This window comes from Dermacentor albipictus, chromosome 8 (assembly GCF_038994185.2).
Source record: "Dermacentor albipictus isolate Rhodes 1998 colony chromosome 8, USDA_Dalb.pri_finalv2, whole genome shotgun sequence".
NCBI lineage: Eukaryota > Metazoa > Arthropoda > Arachnida > Ixodida > Ixodidae > Dermacentor > Dermacentor albipictus.
In genome coordinates this window covers 107043241-107057913 of record NC_091828.1, presented here as the reverse complement: position 1 = coordinate 107057913, position 14673 = coordinate 107043241, and the positions used below count along the sequence as shown (strand labels likewise).

At 49.9% G+C, this 14673-nt stretch overlaps 1 protein-coding gene across 1 annotated transcript in view; it reads left to right on the top strand.

Moving 5' to 3' along the window:
* LOC139048959 (uncharacterized) overlaps window positions 1–8736 on the top strand; it is a 30163-nt gene extending 21427 nt beyond the window's left edge. Inside the window, exons 5-9 of the mRNA XM_070523960.1 lie at window positions 473–855; window positions 1983–2423; window positions 4229–4659; window positions 6058–6348; window positions 8314–8736. Of these exons, the coding sequence (XP_070380061.1) occupies window positions 473–855; window positions 1983–2423; window positions 4229–4659; window positions 6058–6348; window positions 8314–8563 (1796 nt within the window). The 3' untranslated portion in view covers window positions 8564–8736. The remainder of the gene's footprint in view (window positions 1–472; window positions 856–1982; window positions 2424–4228; window positions 4660–6057; window positions 6349–8313) is intronic.
* The last annotated feature ends 5937 nt before the right edge of the window (window positions 8737–14673 follow it).

The following is a 14673-nucleotide window of genomic DNA, read 5'->3' as shown; positions in this document are numbered from 1 at the left end:
GTGTGTATGTATGTGCATTATGAAACCGAAGTTACAAAATATTTACTAAATGGACCCTCATGATCTAACATTTCTTGTGTAAGTTGTAGAATCTAGTATTGTTACATGTATAATGTTTCGAGGTATGTGATGTAATATGTATCGTGTAAGTTGTAGTATGTAGTACGTGATGCATTCTTCGGCTACCCATTGCTGCTTTGTTTCACATAACGGTTGTGAAGTCAGATTTTGTATTACATTTATGTATAATGACACGCTGTCATTAAGTATTAGCTATACGGTGATGCTTTATGTAAGCCGTGATGCATTTTGTGGCACTATTGTAACCCACCCCTGTAACGGCCCAATCGGCCAACAGTACCTGCAAATAAATAAAAATAAAATAAAAAGTATATGGGTGTATGTATGTACTGCACAGTCGAAGAAGCCACGAAGATGTGCTTGTCCAAACTGGTCCCCCGTGACGGTGCAGGTTTGCTCGGGAACCGGAGCCTGAAGTCGCTGACCCTGCGCCACTTCTACGCGGAGCGCGAGGCGCTCAAGGAAGCCGTGTTCGCGTGCCTGCACGGACATGCCACGCTCGAGTCGCTGACGGTCCACTCGGACGGTCTCCACAGCTCTGCCTCGCTGGATTTCGTGGCCCGTTGCGCGGTCGCCAACAGGGGGCCGCTGCGTCGACTGCGGCTCGTCGGCTGGCCCATGGACCTGGAAGCCGCCGCGTCGATCGGCCAGCTGTTCTCGGGCGACTGCACGCTCGAGAGCTTCGCGTTCGTGCCGCCACGCGGCGCCACTGACAGCTTCCACTGGCCGGCGGCTCGAGACGCGCTGCCTCCAGTGGGACACGATCTATTTCCGGTGAAGTCTGCATACAATGGGGGATATTTATGTATTTCAATTCCTCCAGTGGGACACCATCAATTTCCGGTGAAGTCTGCATACAATGGGGGATATTTATGTATTTCAATTCCTCCAGTGGGACACCATCAATTTCCGGTGAAGTCTGCATACAATGGGGGATATTTATGTATTTCAATTCCTCCAGTGGGTCACTATCAATTTCCGGTGAAGTCTGCATACAATTGGGGATATTTATGTATTTCAATTCCTCCAGTGGGACACCATCAATTTCCGGTGAAGTCTGCATACAATGGGGGATATTTATGTATTTCAATTCCTCCAGTGGGACACCATCAATTTCCGGTGAAGTCTGCATACAATGGGGGATATTTATGTATTTCAATTCCTCCAGTGGGACACCATCAATTTCCGGTGAAGTCTGCATACAATGGGGGATATTTATTTTTCTCAAATGTCAAAGGCATTAGAAGGAGTGGTCAAACGAGACAAAAAAAATGCAGTTTCTCTCGAAAGGCGAAGCATCGGCAGTGATGACAAGGCTTAGCGTTGCGATGCGTTACATCTTGCGACGTAAAGATATCAAGCTTAATGTTGCGTTGAGCCGATGACACGTCTTCGCATTACGCGTGCGATGCTCTTACGCGCGTAATGCGAAGACGGGGGATCGTTCCCCACCTGTGGCAAGTTTTTTCATCCTCTTTCATTGCCATTAATTTGTCATTTGTTTACTCCATTTAGTAAGTACAAGTCCTTTCCCCCATGTTGACCTTGGTGTCTTTCTTTGTTGGCATCTCGCGATACAAATGGCATAGAAGCTATATTGCTGACTACTACATACTTATACCATTGCTGACCTAACGGTGTACGTCGAACGTTCCCTCAAACATGGCCCTGCCTTCAACACGCTCGTGTGGGGCTGTGCTCTGTTCAATGAACTGAAGTGGAGGCCGCATTATTAGGTAAAGCACAATCTTCCCGTTAGCGTCCGTCTGTGTTTCTTTCCTTGGCGCTCGCTACACTGGACAGAACTGTCAAAGACGGAAGTCGCGCGTACACAACTGCGCGCACTATGTCTCAAAGGAGCCATACGTGACAGAATATCTCTTCCGCGACTCCCCTTTCAGTTTGCCATTGACCGTGGATCCTCGCCTCCTCTCGTCTGCGAAGAGGGCGTGCGCTCCATCTTGCACGGCATCGGCGAGAGCCGAAGCCTGCGCGAAGTCTCCTTCAGCCTGTCCGGTTTCACGGCCAGCGGCTGCGAACTGCTGGTCGGGGAGTTGCTGCGCTGCTCCAGGCTGCGCAAGATCACCCTGGAGCCCCGGCGCTTCGACGCGGTCCGGGCCATCTGCCAGGAGCTCCGGGACAAGGGCCACGCCCGGGACCTCCTCCCCGCGGGTCGCAGGGACGTCTCCGGCACGCTCCTTCCCCAGTGGGTCAGAGACCGCCTCCAGTGCTCCCGCTTAGTCCTCGACCACAGTCGCATCTGGAGGGAAGACGTGGAGCGCTGTCCGCGGGGGATCTACGTGATGCCTTCGTTCGAGACGGTGACGTCACTCTGCGTGAGGGTGAGCACGAGTATGTCTGTTTGTCTCCGAGTAGAACTTGTTGCTGGGCGAGTTGGTTGGGATCTAAAGAATACATCGTTGCGCCAGAAAAGGAAAATAAAGACTTGGGAAGGAAGAGTACGAAACGACAGATTGAGCGCTCTCTTGAGGGTCTCTCTTCGTTTTTATGTATGGGGATGGGATGGGGGGGGGGCGAACTGGAATTGCCGAGACGGGATCGAACGCGACTCGAGTAGTGTCGGAATCGAATCGATTATCGAAAAGTTCTCCAATAGTGAGCAGTCTATTTTACCATTAGTACGGAAACGATCGTCACATCCTGGCACAATCACAACGTAAGAAAATTTCTGCCGTAAGATTGCACGTTACGACTAGTTGTTTAACAGGAAATCCGAGGACACCCAAGTATTTCTCATGAGTTGTGAATGCGAAAGCGATAATGCCTAATTGAACACCGCTGAGCGGGCCTTCGAGATTTTGACCATCTGACGGGATCTTTAGGTGCACTCTAAAGGTGCACTCTAAAGGTGCACTCTAAAGGTGCACTCTAAAGGTGCACTCTAAAGAAAAACTAGCGTCCCGTCACTTCCCCGCCATGGAAGCGCGGCGGCATTTCGATGGGGGTCGCTTTAGGAGAGATGCATGGAACGAATAACCGTTCCTCTACGGTATATAGTTGCAGAGTTTACACACACACGCGCACACGCGCACGCACTAAAGAAACGCGTCAGAGGACGGAGGAGAACAAGGTGGTGTGATGAAATTTATGAAACTTGCAGTGAGTTGGGGACAGGGACAATAGGGGACATGAAAATACTGCAAGTACGCTTTCCCATACTATTCGGCTGCCCTACACCAGACGTCCCAGCTTTCGTTCATCGACCTATTGAGCGAGGACAGGTTTGCAAGCAGCCAAGATATTATGTAATAATTAATGTAGCAAAAAACAAAACGAAAAATACGGGTAGTGGCGATGATGGCAGCATCAGCGCGTGCATTCATGTTTTGTGTACTCATCCTCGGGTGTTGTCCGCCGACTTCTGCGGGCCAAACGGTACCCGCGGAGAAGCGCGCTTGCAGCGTTTCGCATTTACCCTAATGGAGATAGCTGGTAGATGCCATCGTCGTTCAGCGGACGTAAAATACGTCAGTGTAGATCAGTCCATCTATAAACATGGGCGGGACTCTAAAAGTTGTTTCAATTATAGCAGCAAGTGTCCGTTTGCTGACGTGTGGGGCTAATCAAGGAGCTGGAAGACGAAACGCAGAGCCCATGGGGCGGGTATGGGGCGATCTACGGAGCAAAGCTTCCAAGCTCGATTTGCTTGCTGCCACGCACTGCTTTCCCAATGCCGCTGCCTCTGCCCAGGCGTCGTTTCTCTTCATTACCACATCGAACAGATATTACAACAACTCTCTTTGAGCAACAACGTGAAAGATTCTTTACTGGCATACGGAAGGGAGGAAGGAAGGAAGCAAGGAAGGAAAACTTTATTTGGTCCTGCAAGTAGTGATAATTAATCACTAAGCGGGCCGCTCCCACGTCGGTACCGGAAGGCCAAGCTTCACGGCCACATCATGAGCCTGCTGGGCAGCCCAGAATTGTTCATCCAGGTCCGGGCTGCGAAGTGCAGCCTCCCACCTGGACGCATCCTTGATCGCCGAGTCTTCAATTCTTTCGCAAGACCAGAGCATGTGTTCGAGCATACGGGTTATTCTTGTAATAGGTGAAAGTGAACAAATGACACGACGCGGATGATGCGATGAAAATGTTTACTACACTTCCTTTTTGACACCCTGGACAGGAGGTTGCAGGCGACTTCTTAAACAACGGCACGTGTCGGCTCATGGCCGAATACCTGGCCCGCACGACGGAGCTGCGAGAGCTGAACGTGGCGGTGACGGGCTACCGCCGTGTTTGGGGACGCCCGGAGGGCCCCGCCGTGTCGGGCAGCGCCGCCGCGCATAGCCTCGCCGCCTTCGTCGACTCCCTGGTGGCGAACGGCGGCGTCACTCGGGTGTTCCTCGCGGGCCTGCCCCTCGCAGACGAAGCGTGCAGGGCCCTGGCGAGGGCGCTGCGGTCCGGATGGCGCGTCTACGACTTGACCTTACTCCATCCCACGCGCGCTGTCGAGACGTTCTTCAGTGCGCTGATGGAGCCGCCGGGATTGAAGGAACGCAACCGGAGCCTGACGAACCTGCACGTTCGCTGCACTCACGAAAAGCAGACTGCGTGGTACAGTTATGCTTCTTCTCCTTTTTATGCGTTGCATGTTGCAATCACTCAGTTCAGCCCTTGGGCGCGGCCGGGCAGCCACCATTGAGGGTATGAGCCATTGTTCTTTGCTGCGCGTCTCATATGTTGGTTTATTCTCTTTTAAGTTTGCTATGTTTGTTATTAAGTTGCTTCTATTTTTATGCGTTGCATATTGCAATCACTCAGTTCAGCCCTTGGGCGCGGCCGGGCAGCCGCCATTGATCTTTAGCGCAACCACGTGACGTGACGTCACGACAGCCGGAGGAAAAGCTGGGCCCCAACTCGCGTAACTCGCGCAACGTGCAACGCATTCTTGGCTTAACCAAGCTAAGCCTGGCCATTTTTAATTCGATGCGCGTTTGATCTCATGTGGCTATAAACGTTAGTCAAACCTCGTTCAACGTACTTGGGTCGCGGACCGAAAAAAAAAAAAGATGTTTTAAATATTTATTCTTCCATGTATGGTGCGCAAACATTTCTCAATACAGTACGTATATGTAAGGTTATGTGCTTATTTGTAATATGGGGTTCCATTTTGATCCACGTAATGTGGCGCGCCTGCGTAAATTGCGCCCTTTTCGTACGCAAGTTTCTGTGCCAAACACTGCCAGAAAAAAAAAAGAGCGGGGTAAAATGGCCCAAATTACGCCAAGATGCCCCAGAACACCGCTCGGACAATGCGCGAGTATCGTCTGTCAGTGTCGCATATTCAAGAGTGCATCTGCCAGAGACGCACCTTTTCGTCTCCATCGTCCAACGATGTCGTCACTGATGGGCTGATTCCGTCAAACTCTGAACGAAAGACGACGTCCGCGCAGGTAGTGCGACTACCGCAGGCATACGGAGGCATGAACTGCCCGGTCTTTTCGTGTAAACAGTCTGAGAGCGAGAGTAGCAAATTATCTTTTCTGTTACAGTGTAACGAATTTTTAAGCTTACAACATTTCCAATCGCGAAGTACGTGTTTCAAGATTACTACCGATTTCACTTTCCATATTAGTTCAGTTACCCTTTAAAGATGGCTACCGTGGCCGCACACTTCGATGCAGCCATGCGAGTTCGCCGAACACATGAGCTGCCGAGTGTGTTCTGCAGCGACTGTCACTAAGAGTTCCCGTGCGACAGCCTGCGAATGACACTGTAGCTGCGAAATGGACTGTCTCAAAGTGACGCTAGACGTGCCCCTGGAACAAGAGTATAAGATTGGCGAACTGTCTGCGAACCGTATACTTGGTCCGGTGTAGCTGTAAACACAACTGCTTCGTAAATCGTACGCTATTATAAAAGGAGGGCGCGGAGCGCGTTAGATTAGGAACTCAATGAGAAAAAAAATTTTTTTTTCACTGACGGTGATCGCCGATGTCGTCCGTTTCAAAGCCCGCATCATAACCCGGATGCCTCGCGGCACGGACACCACCCCCACCACCACGACCACCACCACCACGACCACCAGTACCACCCCCATCATCATGACTTCCTTCCACCTCAGCCGACGTTGCGCGAGCCGCCGCCCGTCACCGTGCCGGCAGCGCTGGCGGACGTCGTGCGACGAAACTGCAACGTCGCCACGCTGGCGGCCCGCCACGTGACCGGAAGGAAGGCCGGCGCCCGCTGCGCCGACGCCCTGCACCAGATCGCCAGGGCCGACCGATTCGCCGTCTGCGAAAGGTACGCGCGGAATCGGGTATACTAGTTATACCGTAGTTTCGCACTAGTGCAACTGTGCAGACGAAATTGTGGCACTTGCCTTCTGCGGGAGCTGGAGAGAGAGAGAGAGAGAGAGGAAGGGAGGGAGGGAGCAAGGACGGGAAAGGCAGGGAGGACAACCAGACGATCAGCCGGTTTGCTACCATACACTGGCGGTGAGGGAAGGGGAAACTACGACGGAAACTGGAGAGAGGTGCCAGTTTCCGTCGTAGTTCCCCCTTCCCTCACTCCCAGTGTATGGTAGCAAACCGGCTGATCGTCTGATTGTCCTCCCTGCCTTTCCCGTGCTCTCTCTCTCTCTCTCTCTCTCTCTCTCTCTCTCTCCCGTTTTCTCATCCCCCCCGTCAGCAGCGAAACTGACTGGACAGCCTGGCTCAGTTCCGGGGACGCCGACCGACAGCTTGAACTGGTGGACTGGGCGGAGAAGGCCAAGCAGGCCCCAGGGCCTTACTTGAGCCCAATTCCTCAGCCACCTCCGCCCTTTCCCCTTCCCCTTTTCAATAGTTTACGACCACCACCATGACGGAAACTGTGCCGCTAGTTTCGGCGGCGGTTCGGCCAGCGTCGTAGTGATGGGACAGCACACCGATTTTGCCTCAAGTTCGGCCTTGTAGCTCCGAACAGTTTCGCGACTTCTCCAGTGTACGATCTAGCTCAATCTTACATTCCATCTGAAGTGCAACCATTCGTAATGTGAACTCGTATGCGCGGTGGATAATTTACTTCCTGTATCTGTAGAAAGCGTATAGTGCTTCGTAAGTTCGCCGAGATGGAGCGCATTAGATAACGCCACGGGGAGAACGTATTTGAACGCGCGTATAATTGGTGTCATTGAAAGCTTTGGTGTATACACTTGCACTCCTTGTAATGCAAATCAAGATTAGAGCCGGTAAATTATCCATGCCATGAAACAAAAAAAAATTAGGTATAACGTTAAAATACAGGAAGACAGGGGTGCGGATTCGAGAGCTAACAGTGTTAGCCAATATTGTGGTTGACATTACGATGAAGCATTCGAGTTGGGTAGGCTATGCAGCAATGCGTAGGGCAGACAACCGGTGGTCTATTCGTGTTACCGGAATGGGTGCCAAGGGAAGGAAAGTGCAGTCGAGGCTTGCAGACAACTGGATGGTGTGAGGAACTTGGGAAATTCTCTGGCATAGATGGCGTCAGCTGGATCAATACAGAGGTAATCGGACATCGCTGGTAGTGACCTATTCGCTCTTAAATTGACATAGATAGTTGACATAGTGTCATACATGGATATGTCTAATCTTCGTCATCGCTCCTAGAATCGTATACAGCATAGCGAAAGACGGCAAGCATAATTGTATGTGGAAACCTTAATGTATTTTCTTGTGCTAAAAAAACTACAAAGAAATGTTTTCATCCCATTTTTCCCGCGTTATTTCCCGGCCCTTACATCTTTATGCTAGACTTTCTTCTGTTACATTTTGTACGTAAGTGTCTACTAAACTTTGTTATCGAGATTGCCAGAGTGCGTCCGCAATGCCTCGTGTTGTGCATATGGGTAGAGACAGAGAAAGAGAGCATAAGCGACGTTACCAAGATCGAAACCACGGTAGGGGAATGGAGGGACCCGAAAAGAAGTTCCAGAATCATTGCGAATTGTCACAGTAGTAACGCCGTATTGTGTTGGTACAAATGATCAATACTGGGAGCATCGGGGAAAAAAGGTCCAGGCGTATACACGTACTATTCAGTTCGCTTGCCGGCTGAACGGGGGGATACTTGCAACCCCCGTAGACAATAGAGGTGCCGGTGACAGTCCTGGCATAAATCATAAATGGCAATAACGGCGACGGTATATAGTGACGCCTCTACCCGGCAGTGATGTTGACAATAGTGACATTTTAGTGGTCGCGATCGGTAGTGATTAACACGCCATCGACAACGTTCACGCAGAAACCCTGGACTAGTGGCCAAGGTACAGGAACTCGCGCTTTTGGACATCGACCACGACTGCGCCTGCCAGATGATAAGGGACAGTGCTCGCTCTTTGCTCACCTTGGACGGTTACATGCGGACCGCGGGAGTGGTGAGGAGGACGGTCGAGTGCCACCCGGACCCGAATGGCCGAAAGCAGCTTCCAGACATCGGCGACGACATCTGGGCTTTCGTACGGCGCTACCTGAGGGTCGCTGACGTACTGTAGTGTACTACTAAAGTACTAGCTATGCAGACACACGCTGTACGCACTGTACAGAGAAAGAACATGCACTGCCTGTGCGAGCTTGGTCCCAAAGATGTAAATCTGTGCCCACTGGTGTATATAGTGTTGGGCGAAATTTTATTTGCATTTTAATAAAGTGAAGCTTGACCTCCTTACCCCACTTCGCAAATGCTGTTTTGCCGAGTAGGCAACAACTCGGGTCTCTCTCTCTCTCTCGCCGAGTTTGTGAAGGAATTGACAACCTGTCGCACTTATAGTTGCTTACGCGCTGTAGGAAATGTCACAATGGGTTTTTGCCCATTCCCGGCCGTTACGCATGAAAGCGGCATATATCATTCGATATGTGCCGGAACACATAAGCAGACCAAGGGGCGAGAAGTCGAAAAGTGGGCGACAGAAAGTAGAAATAGACGGCTATAGTGAAGGCAACAAAAACGAGTTGAAGAAGGCTGATACGTATAGCGCAGTAATTGTGATAGTGACACCGAACGGTGCCTACAGCTGTACCCTGCAGGCTACATCCTGCTAAAGTTTCGGCAAAAAATGAGTCGTTTGCGCTGCCCCTAAGGGGTGGCACTCCGGCTTTCGACAAACTCGACTAGCTCCTCAAGAGGAGCTCCGCGCCAACGAAACAGGCATGGCGCGGACCCGCGGCTGGCCGAGCCAGAACTCTCCCGTTAAACCTGACTCGTACCACTGTTTCTTCAGTGAGCTCGAATACCTTCAGCCCCACCGCATGCGGCGTTACAGCGTCGATTTTTCAGGCGGCAGCGAGTGACTGCGATAGTGCCGAGCCAGACCCCGCGCTTCTCTCCCGTACGACCAGTCCAAATCGGATGACCGATGTTTCGGATGCTGTGTGGGGTTTCTCTCGATTGTTTGAACGTATCGCGCACCAGGTTGCAGCGATTGCGGCCACGAACTGCCATTTAATTGGTCGCCTGTCCCTCACTTTCTTTGGCGAGGTGACTTCGCGGCTTTACAGGAATGCCGCATACGGCCGCTGAGATGTTGACAATAGCGGCATTTGACTGGTCGCGATCGGTAGTGATTAACATGCCATCGACAATGTTCACGCAGAAACCCTGGTGCAAGTTGCTGTTCGATCGACTTGGCACCGAACAGCAACTTGCACTGCGGGATACTCAAGAAGCGGCGCTGATTAGGCCGTGTACGGCAGTGACGGAAATTCGCTGCCAGCATGCCGTCGTGGCAAGATGGTCGATAATACCTTCGCACCAGTAAACCGCCTACGCGATTGGGTGCGAGATCGGGCTGGACGGCAGTGACCGGAAGCCGAGATTATACGTTCTGCGGGCGACATGTCGGCAACTACCACAAACGCTTTGTTTGTTTCGTACGCTTAATGGACGGGCCGGACGGCGAAAATATCGCTTGTAGGTATCGACGGAAAGCTACAAACTGAATTCGCGCGTTCGAGACTAATCTGACGGCACTGTGCAGTGAAAAGTTGCGCGCGCATATCGCGTGACGCACATCGAACATGCGCGACGAGCGAACGCGAAACGCCTCCGCGGTCTCGAGCTTCGCGGCATTTTAAATAGGTGGTATGTGCAGCTCAAAGCACTTTTCTTTCTTCAGGTTAGTGCTATTCGCCTAATTAAAATTTTTGAAACAGTCATAACGTTGCCGGCTCATCACACAAAAGCATGTGTTGCGTGTATAGCGCGACTGTGCACCAGACTTGATAACAAACGCTCTCATTTGTGTGTGTGTGTGTGTGTGTGTGTGTGTGCGCGCGCGCGTGCAGAGTGCTATATACGTCGCTCTGCTCTTGCTACATTCTGGAGACACTGAGCTCAATGCTGGGCCTTTCGGTAAAGCTGAAATGGATTATTTAAAGAAGTTACAGAATACTATCTTAACTATAAGCTGGGTAAAATTGGCGCCAGGATAACAAACAATGATGCTAAGATGACGGAAATAAACAGCAAGCTTGACACAACCCAGGGCCATACATAAGCGACGTTATAAAATTCGTACAAGAGCAAGCAACCATATAATTAAGGATCCAACTCGTCGAGTAAGAGTTCTAGAAAAGAAAAATATAGGCCTCGAGAATAGAAGCCGTATATTAAACCTCGTGTTCTATGGGATAGATGGCAACGACCGGTCTGAAACGTGGGAATAGTCCAAAGCCTTGATTAAGGGCATCAGCTGCACTGCCAATTTTGGAATTGAAGTAAATTGAAAGGGCACATTGGGGTTGGCCGTTTCAATGAACGGAACAAAAGACCAATTATTGTAAAGTTTTCATATGATAAAAGAGGCCATTTTGAACAATGCAATCAATTTCAAGAGTTCACAGTACAGGTGCATGCGGAACAGGACTTCTCATTTGAAACTCCAGCATTGCAAAATAAATCCTGGGAAAATTAAGAACAACCACGTTAAACTAAAAGCCGACAAGCTGATCATAAATGGCAGATCATTTATATGGGACCATGAGAAGGAAGAAGCTGCATGTCTAAGCGGTGATACCCCGTTGATACTACCCGCGTTAATCGTGATTTAATTATTGCAGTGGTAGGTTACCGATGTATAATAAACAAAACAGATGAGTCTGCTGGATTGGTTGAGTCATTGAAGGCAGATATAGTGTTTGGTACGGAATCTTGGCTCAATCCATTCATTGATGATAAGGAGGTGTTTCCCAACAACCATGCTACTTATGGCAACGATAGGCCAAGTATTGGCGGGGGTGTTTTACTGTTAGTCTGCAATACTGAACGTCGGTCAGGATGCAGTCGAGTCAGTTTGGTGTACAGTTACATTGGCTAACAATTTTTCTTTTTCCAATGGGGCGTTTTATCGACCACCCAGCACAAATTGCCGTGTTTTGGAAAAACTATATGATATCGTTTCAGAGGCGTCTGACTGAATCGCTTTACTAATGGGCGATATTAATTTACCAGGCTTGAAATGGGAAATATGGTACGTGCAAGTGCTTGAATGCAATCCATAGTAATGTAGAAATGAAAAAAGAAAACGTGGTTGACAGTTTTGGCTTGATGCAGTAGTGTTCTCAAACTCACTATACACTTGCTCATACCCCAGATCTCTTTTGTAAATTGCCTAATTTAGTTAACAATGTTGATATCATTCCAGGAATTAGCGATCACCAGGTTGTGCTTGCATGTATTAGAACGAAAACTCGGCGCACAGGAAGGCGCACCAGTTGAATGGTATCCTTCTTTTATAAGGGCGACCATTAAAAATGTCTGATAAACCATTTAACCGTTTGCCTGTTTTTGAATGCGTAGTAGAGGAACACGATGTAGATTACTTGTGGAACACATTTGCTAATAGATTACTTGAACTTACCGGGGTGTTCATAGGAAGTATTGATTATGCTTAAAAAATGACCAAGCTTAGCTTGGTTAAGCCAAGAATGCGTTGCATATTGCGCGAGTTGGGACCCAGCTTTTCCTCCGGCTGTCGTGACGTCACGTCACGTGGTTGCGCTAAAGGTCAATGGTGGCTGCCCGGCCGCGCCCAAGGGCTGAACTGAGTGATTGCATTATGCAACGCATAAAACAAAGAAAGACCGTTGATCAGCTTTGGTAATTTGAAGCTAATTAAAAAAAGGGCGCATGTTTAAAAAATATAAAAAAGAACAAAATGAGAATAAACCCTAAACACTTCTGGCAGGACCTGAAGAGGTGTGGCGTGATCCTGTTCGGATAAATGAAGTTATTAGCAATGAACGCATTGTTTTTGACGATGTAGAAAAAGCAACGTGCTTAACCAGCTACTTTCAATCAGTTATTTCTAAATCTGCATGCGCAGTCCACAATTGTCTAATAGCAGCACTCCTCTTATGCAACCAATCGAACTTAGCGCTAGCAGCATTGAAGCTCTGCTTGGGAATCTTCATGAAAGTAAGGCTAATCACCCCAAAAGTATTTCTCCAAAAATATTAACACAGCGTGCTCACCCTGTTTCAGTTTATCTAATCTTCGAAAAATCCTAATCTACTGGTCAGTTTTCACAGGACAGGAAAGTAGCAAACGTAGTCCCAGTTCACACAGAAGGTTCAAGGCAGGACGTTACCAATTAAATATCTATTTCGCTCACATCAATTTCGCGTAAGATCGTGGAGCATATAATATACAAGGCTACAGTCAAGCGTCTAATGGACAACGCGTTTCTAACGAACAGTCAACACGGTTTTCGCAATGGGTTTTTCACGTACGATACAATTTCTTGAGCTCTACAACCATGATAGCTTCAGCAACTGATATGAGAGGGCAAGTAGACTGCACTTTTTTATACTTCAGCAAACCATTTGACACTCTTTCCCGTTGTTTCGTGAAAAGCTTGGCATGATTAGTATAGATTCAAGTGTTTGTAACTGGATTGAGAATTATACTTGTCACAGCGTTGCCGGTGTGTTCCCTTGAACTGCATCAAGCAAGATTATCTAGGAGTCACGTCAGGTGTCACGCTGGGGCCTCTTTTATTTCTTGTTTATTTCTGCGACATTTGATTTTTTTGCTTAATCGGCGTCGGGTTTAATCAACATGATGTTGTTTCTCTTCAGTAAAACTGATGCAAAACTGTCTAAGAGGCAGGGTCTTCTTTCAGGTTATTTGCGTCTCCTTCATGCCTGCCCCCTCACGAGTGTGTGATAATAAATCAAATAAAATGAAAAGCAATCGGCCCTCCTCAAGACATGCACAAACAAAAACGAAAGATCCTGTATGGACATTTGTGGTCGTTCAGCCATTAAAATTCGTTGATCAATCAATCAAAAAGCACATTGGAATCTGCCATGTCATCCTGACGCATCGAAGCTGCGTTTGAGGCGCGGAATTCTGAACCGGATACTGTTTCTCTATTGGTAGCCAACTTTTTCTTTTTTGGCCAAATAAATGTACATCGATTTCATGGAGAAAAAAAAAACGTGACCAGGCTTAGATATTTCTTTTAAGTTTGCTTCAACCTAAATCCGAGCCATAGCTCCATGCTGTACAACAATGTTGTTCATAGCCATATGTTCAACTCAACATCCACATCAACCAGTGACCTTTAATCATTCGCCTTACACGTATTTATGACATGGTATCCGGCGCGGCGTCATCCTTGGCAGCGACCGTCTCGTCCGCCGAGCTCCCTGGTTTCGCGAGAGTTCCGAAGAGGGCAGCGCCCTGGACACGGGCAGGGCGTTGCTCGCCTGCGGGGCAGGATGACCACCACCGCGTTCACATCGGTCAGACAGTGTGTGTCGTATCTCGGCCTCGGGGGGTGCCCTTTCGGCTGCGTACGCTCCTCACTGGACCGAAGGGGGTCGCACGCCCTCCGGGTGCATGGATGACGGCCAGGGCCGCGGCGACACGGAGGACCGCATGCGGGACGCCGATCACGCAGCGCTGCATGGGACTCACGATGCCGTCCTGGAGAAGCACGGTGTAGGAGTCCGTCGTGAGCATAGGCTGCCGGTCCCGGTTGGAGGCCGCCGCAGCGGTGCGGGCGACGCGGTTGGTGGAGGGCCGCCTGTGGGTCGTCACCCGCGGAGCGCAGTATTCTGGCGGTGTAGACGGCGGGCCGACCGTTACGTGCCCGTACTGCTCCGTGCAGCTGGCCACCCTGCCGCACGGTGCGCTCATAGGAAGGCGGTCCCGTACGCACGATGGCGATCTGGTTGGACGGCGTTGGTTGCCCGTCGCCGGCAGCCGACGGTGGCGGCGTCGTGCAGGTTGAAGCGCTCGGGGGCGATCGACTTCGTGACCGCTGTCGGTCGCCTTAGCTTCTTCTTCTTCTGCTTCTTCTGGTGTCCAAACACTGCCTGATATCCACTGCAGGGGATGGGCCGAGAAGAAGGTGATCATGATTCCTTATTTAATTGCGCAAACTCACTGGGGGGGTTAGGTCATGCATGAACAAGGCGGTCATCATCATCATCATCAGCCTGGTTACGCCCACTGCAGGGCAAAGGCCTCTTCCATACTTCTCCAACTACCCCGGTCATGTACTAATTGTGGCCATGTTGTCCCTGCAAACGTCTTAATGTCAACCGCCCACCTAACTTTCTGCCGCCCCCTGCTACGCTTCCCTTCCCTTGGAATCCA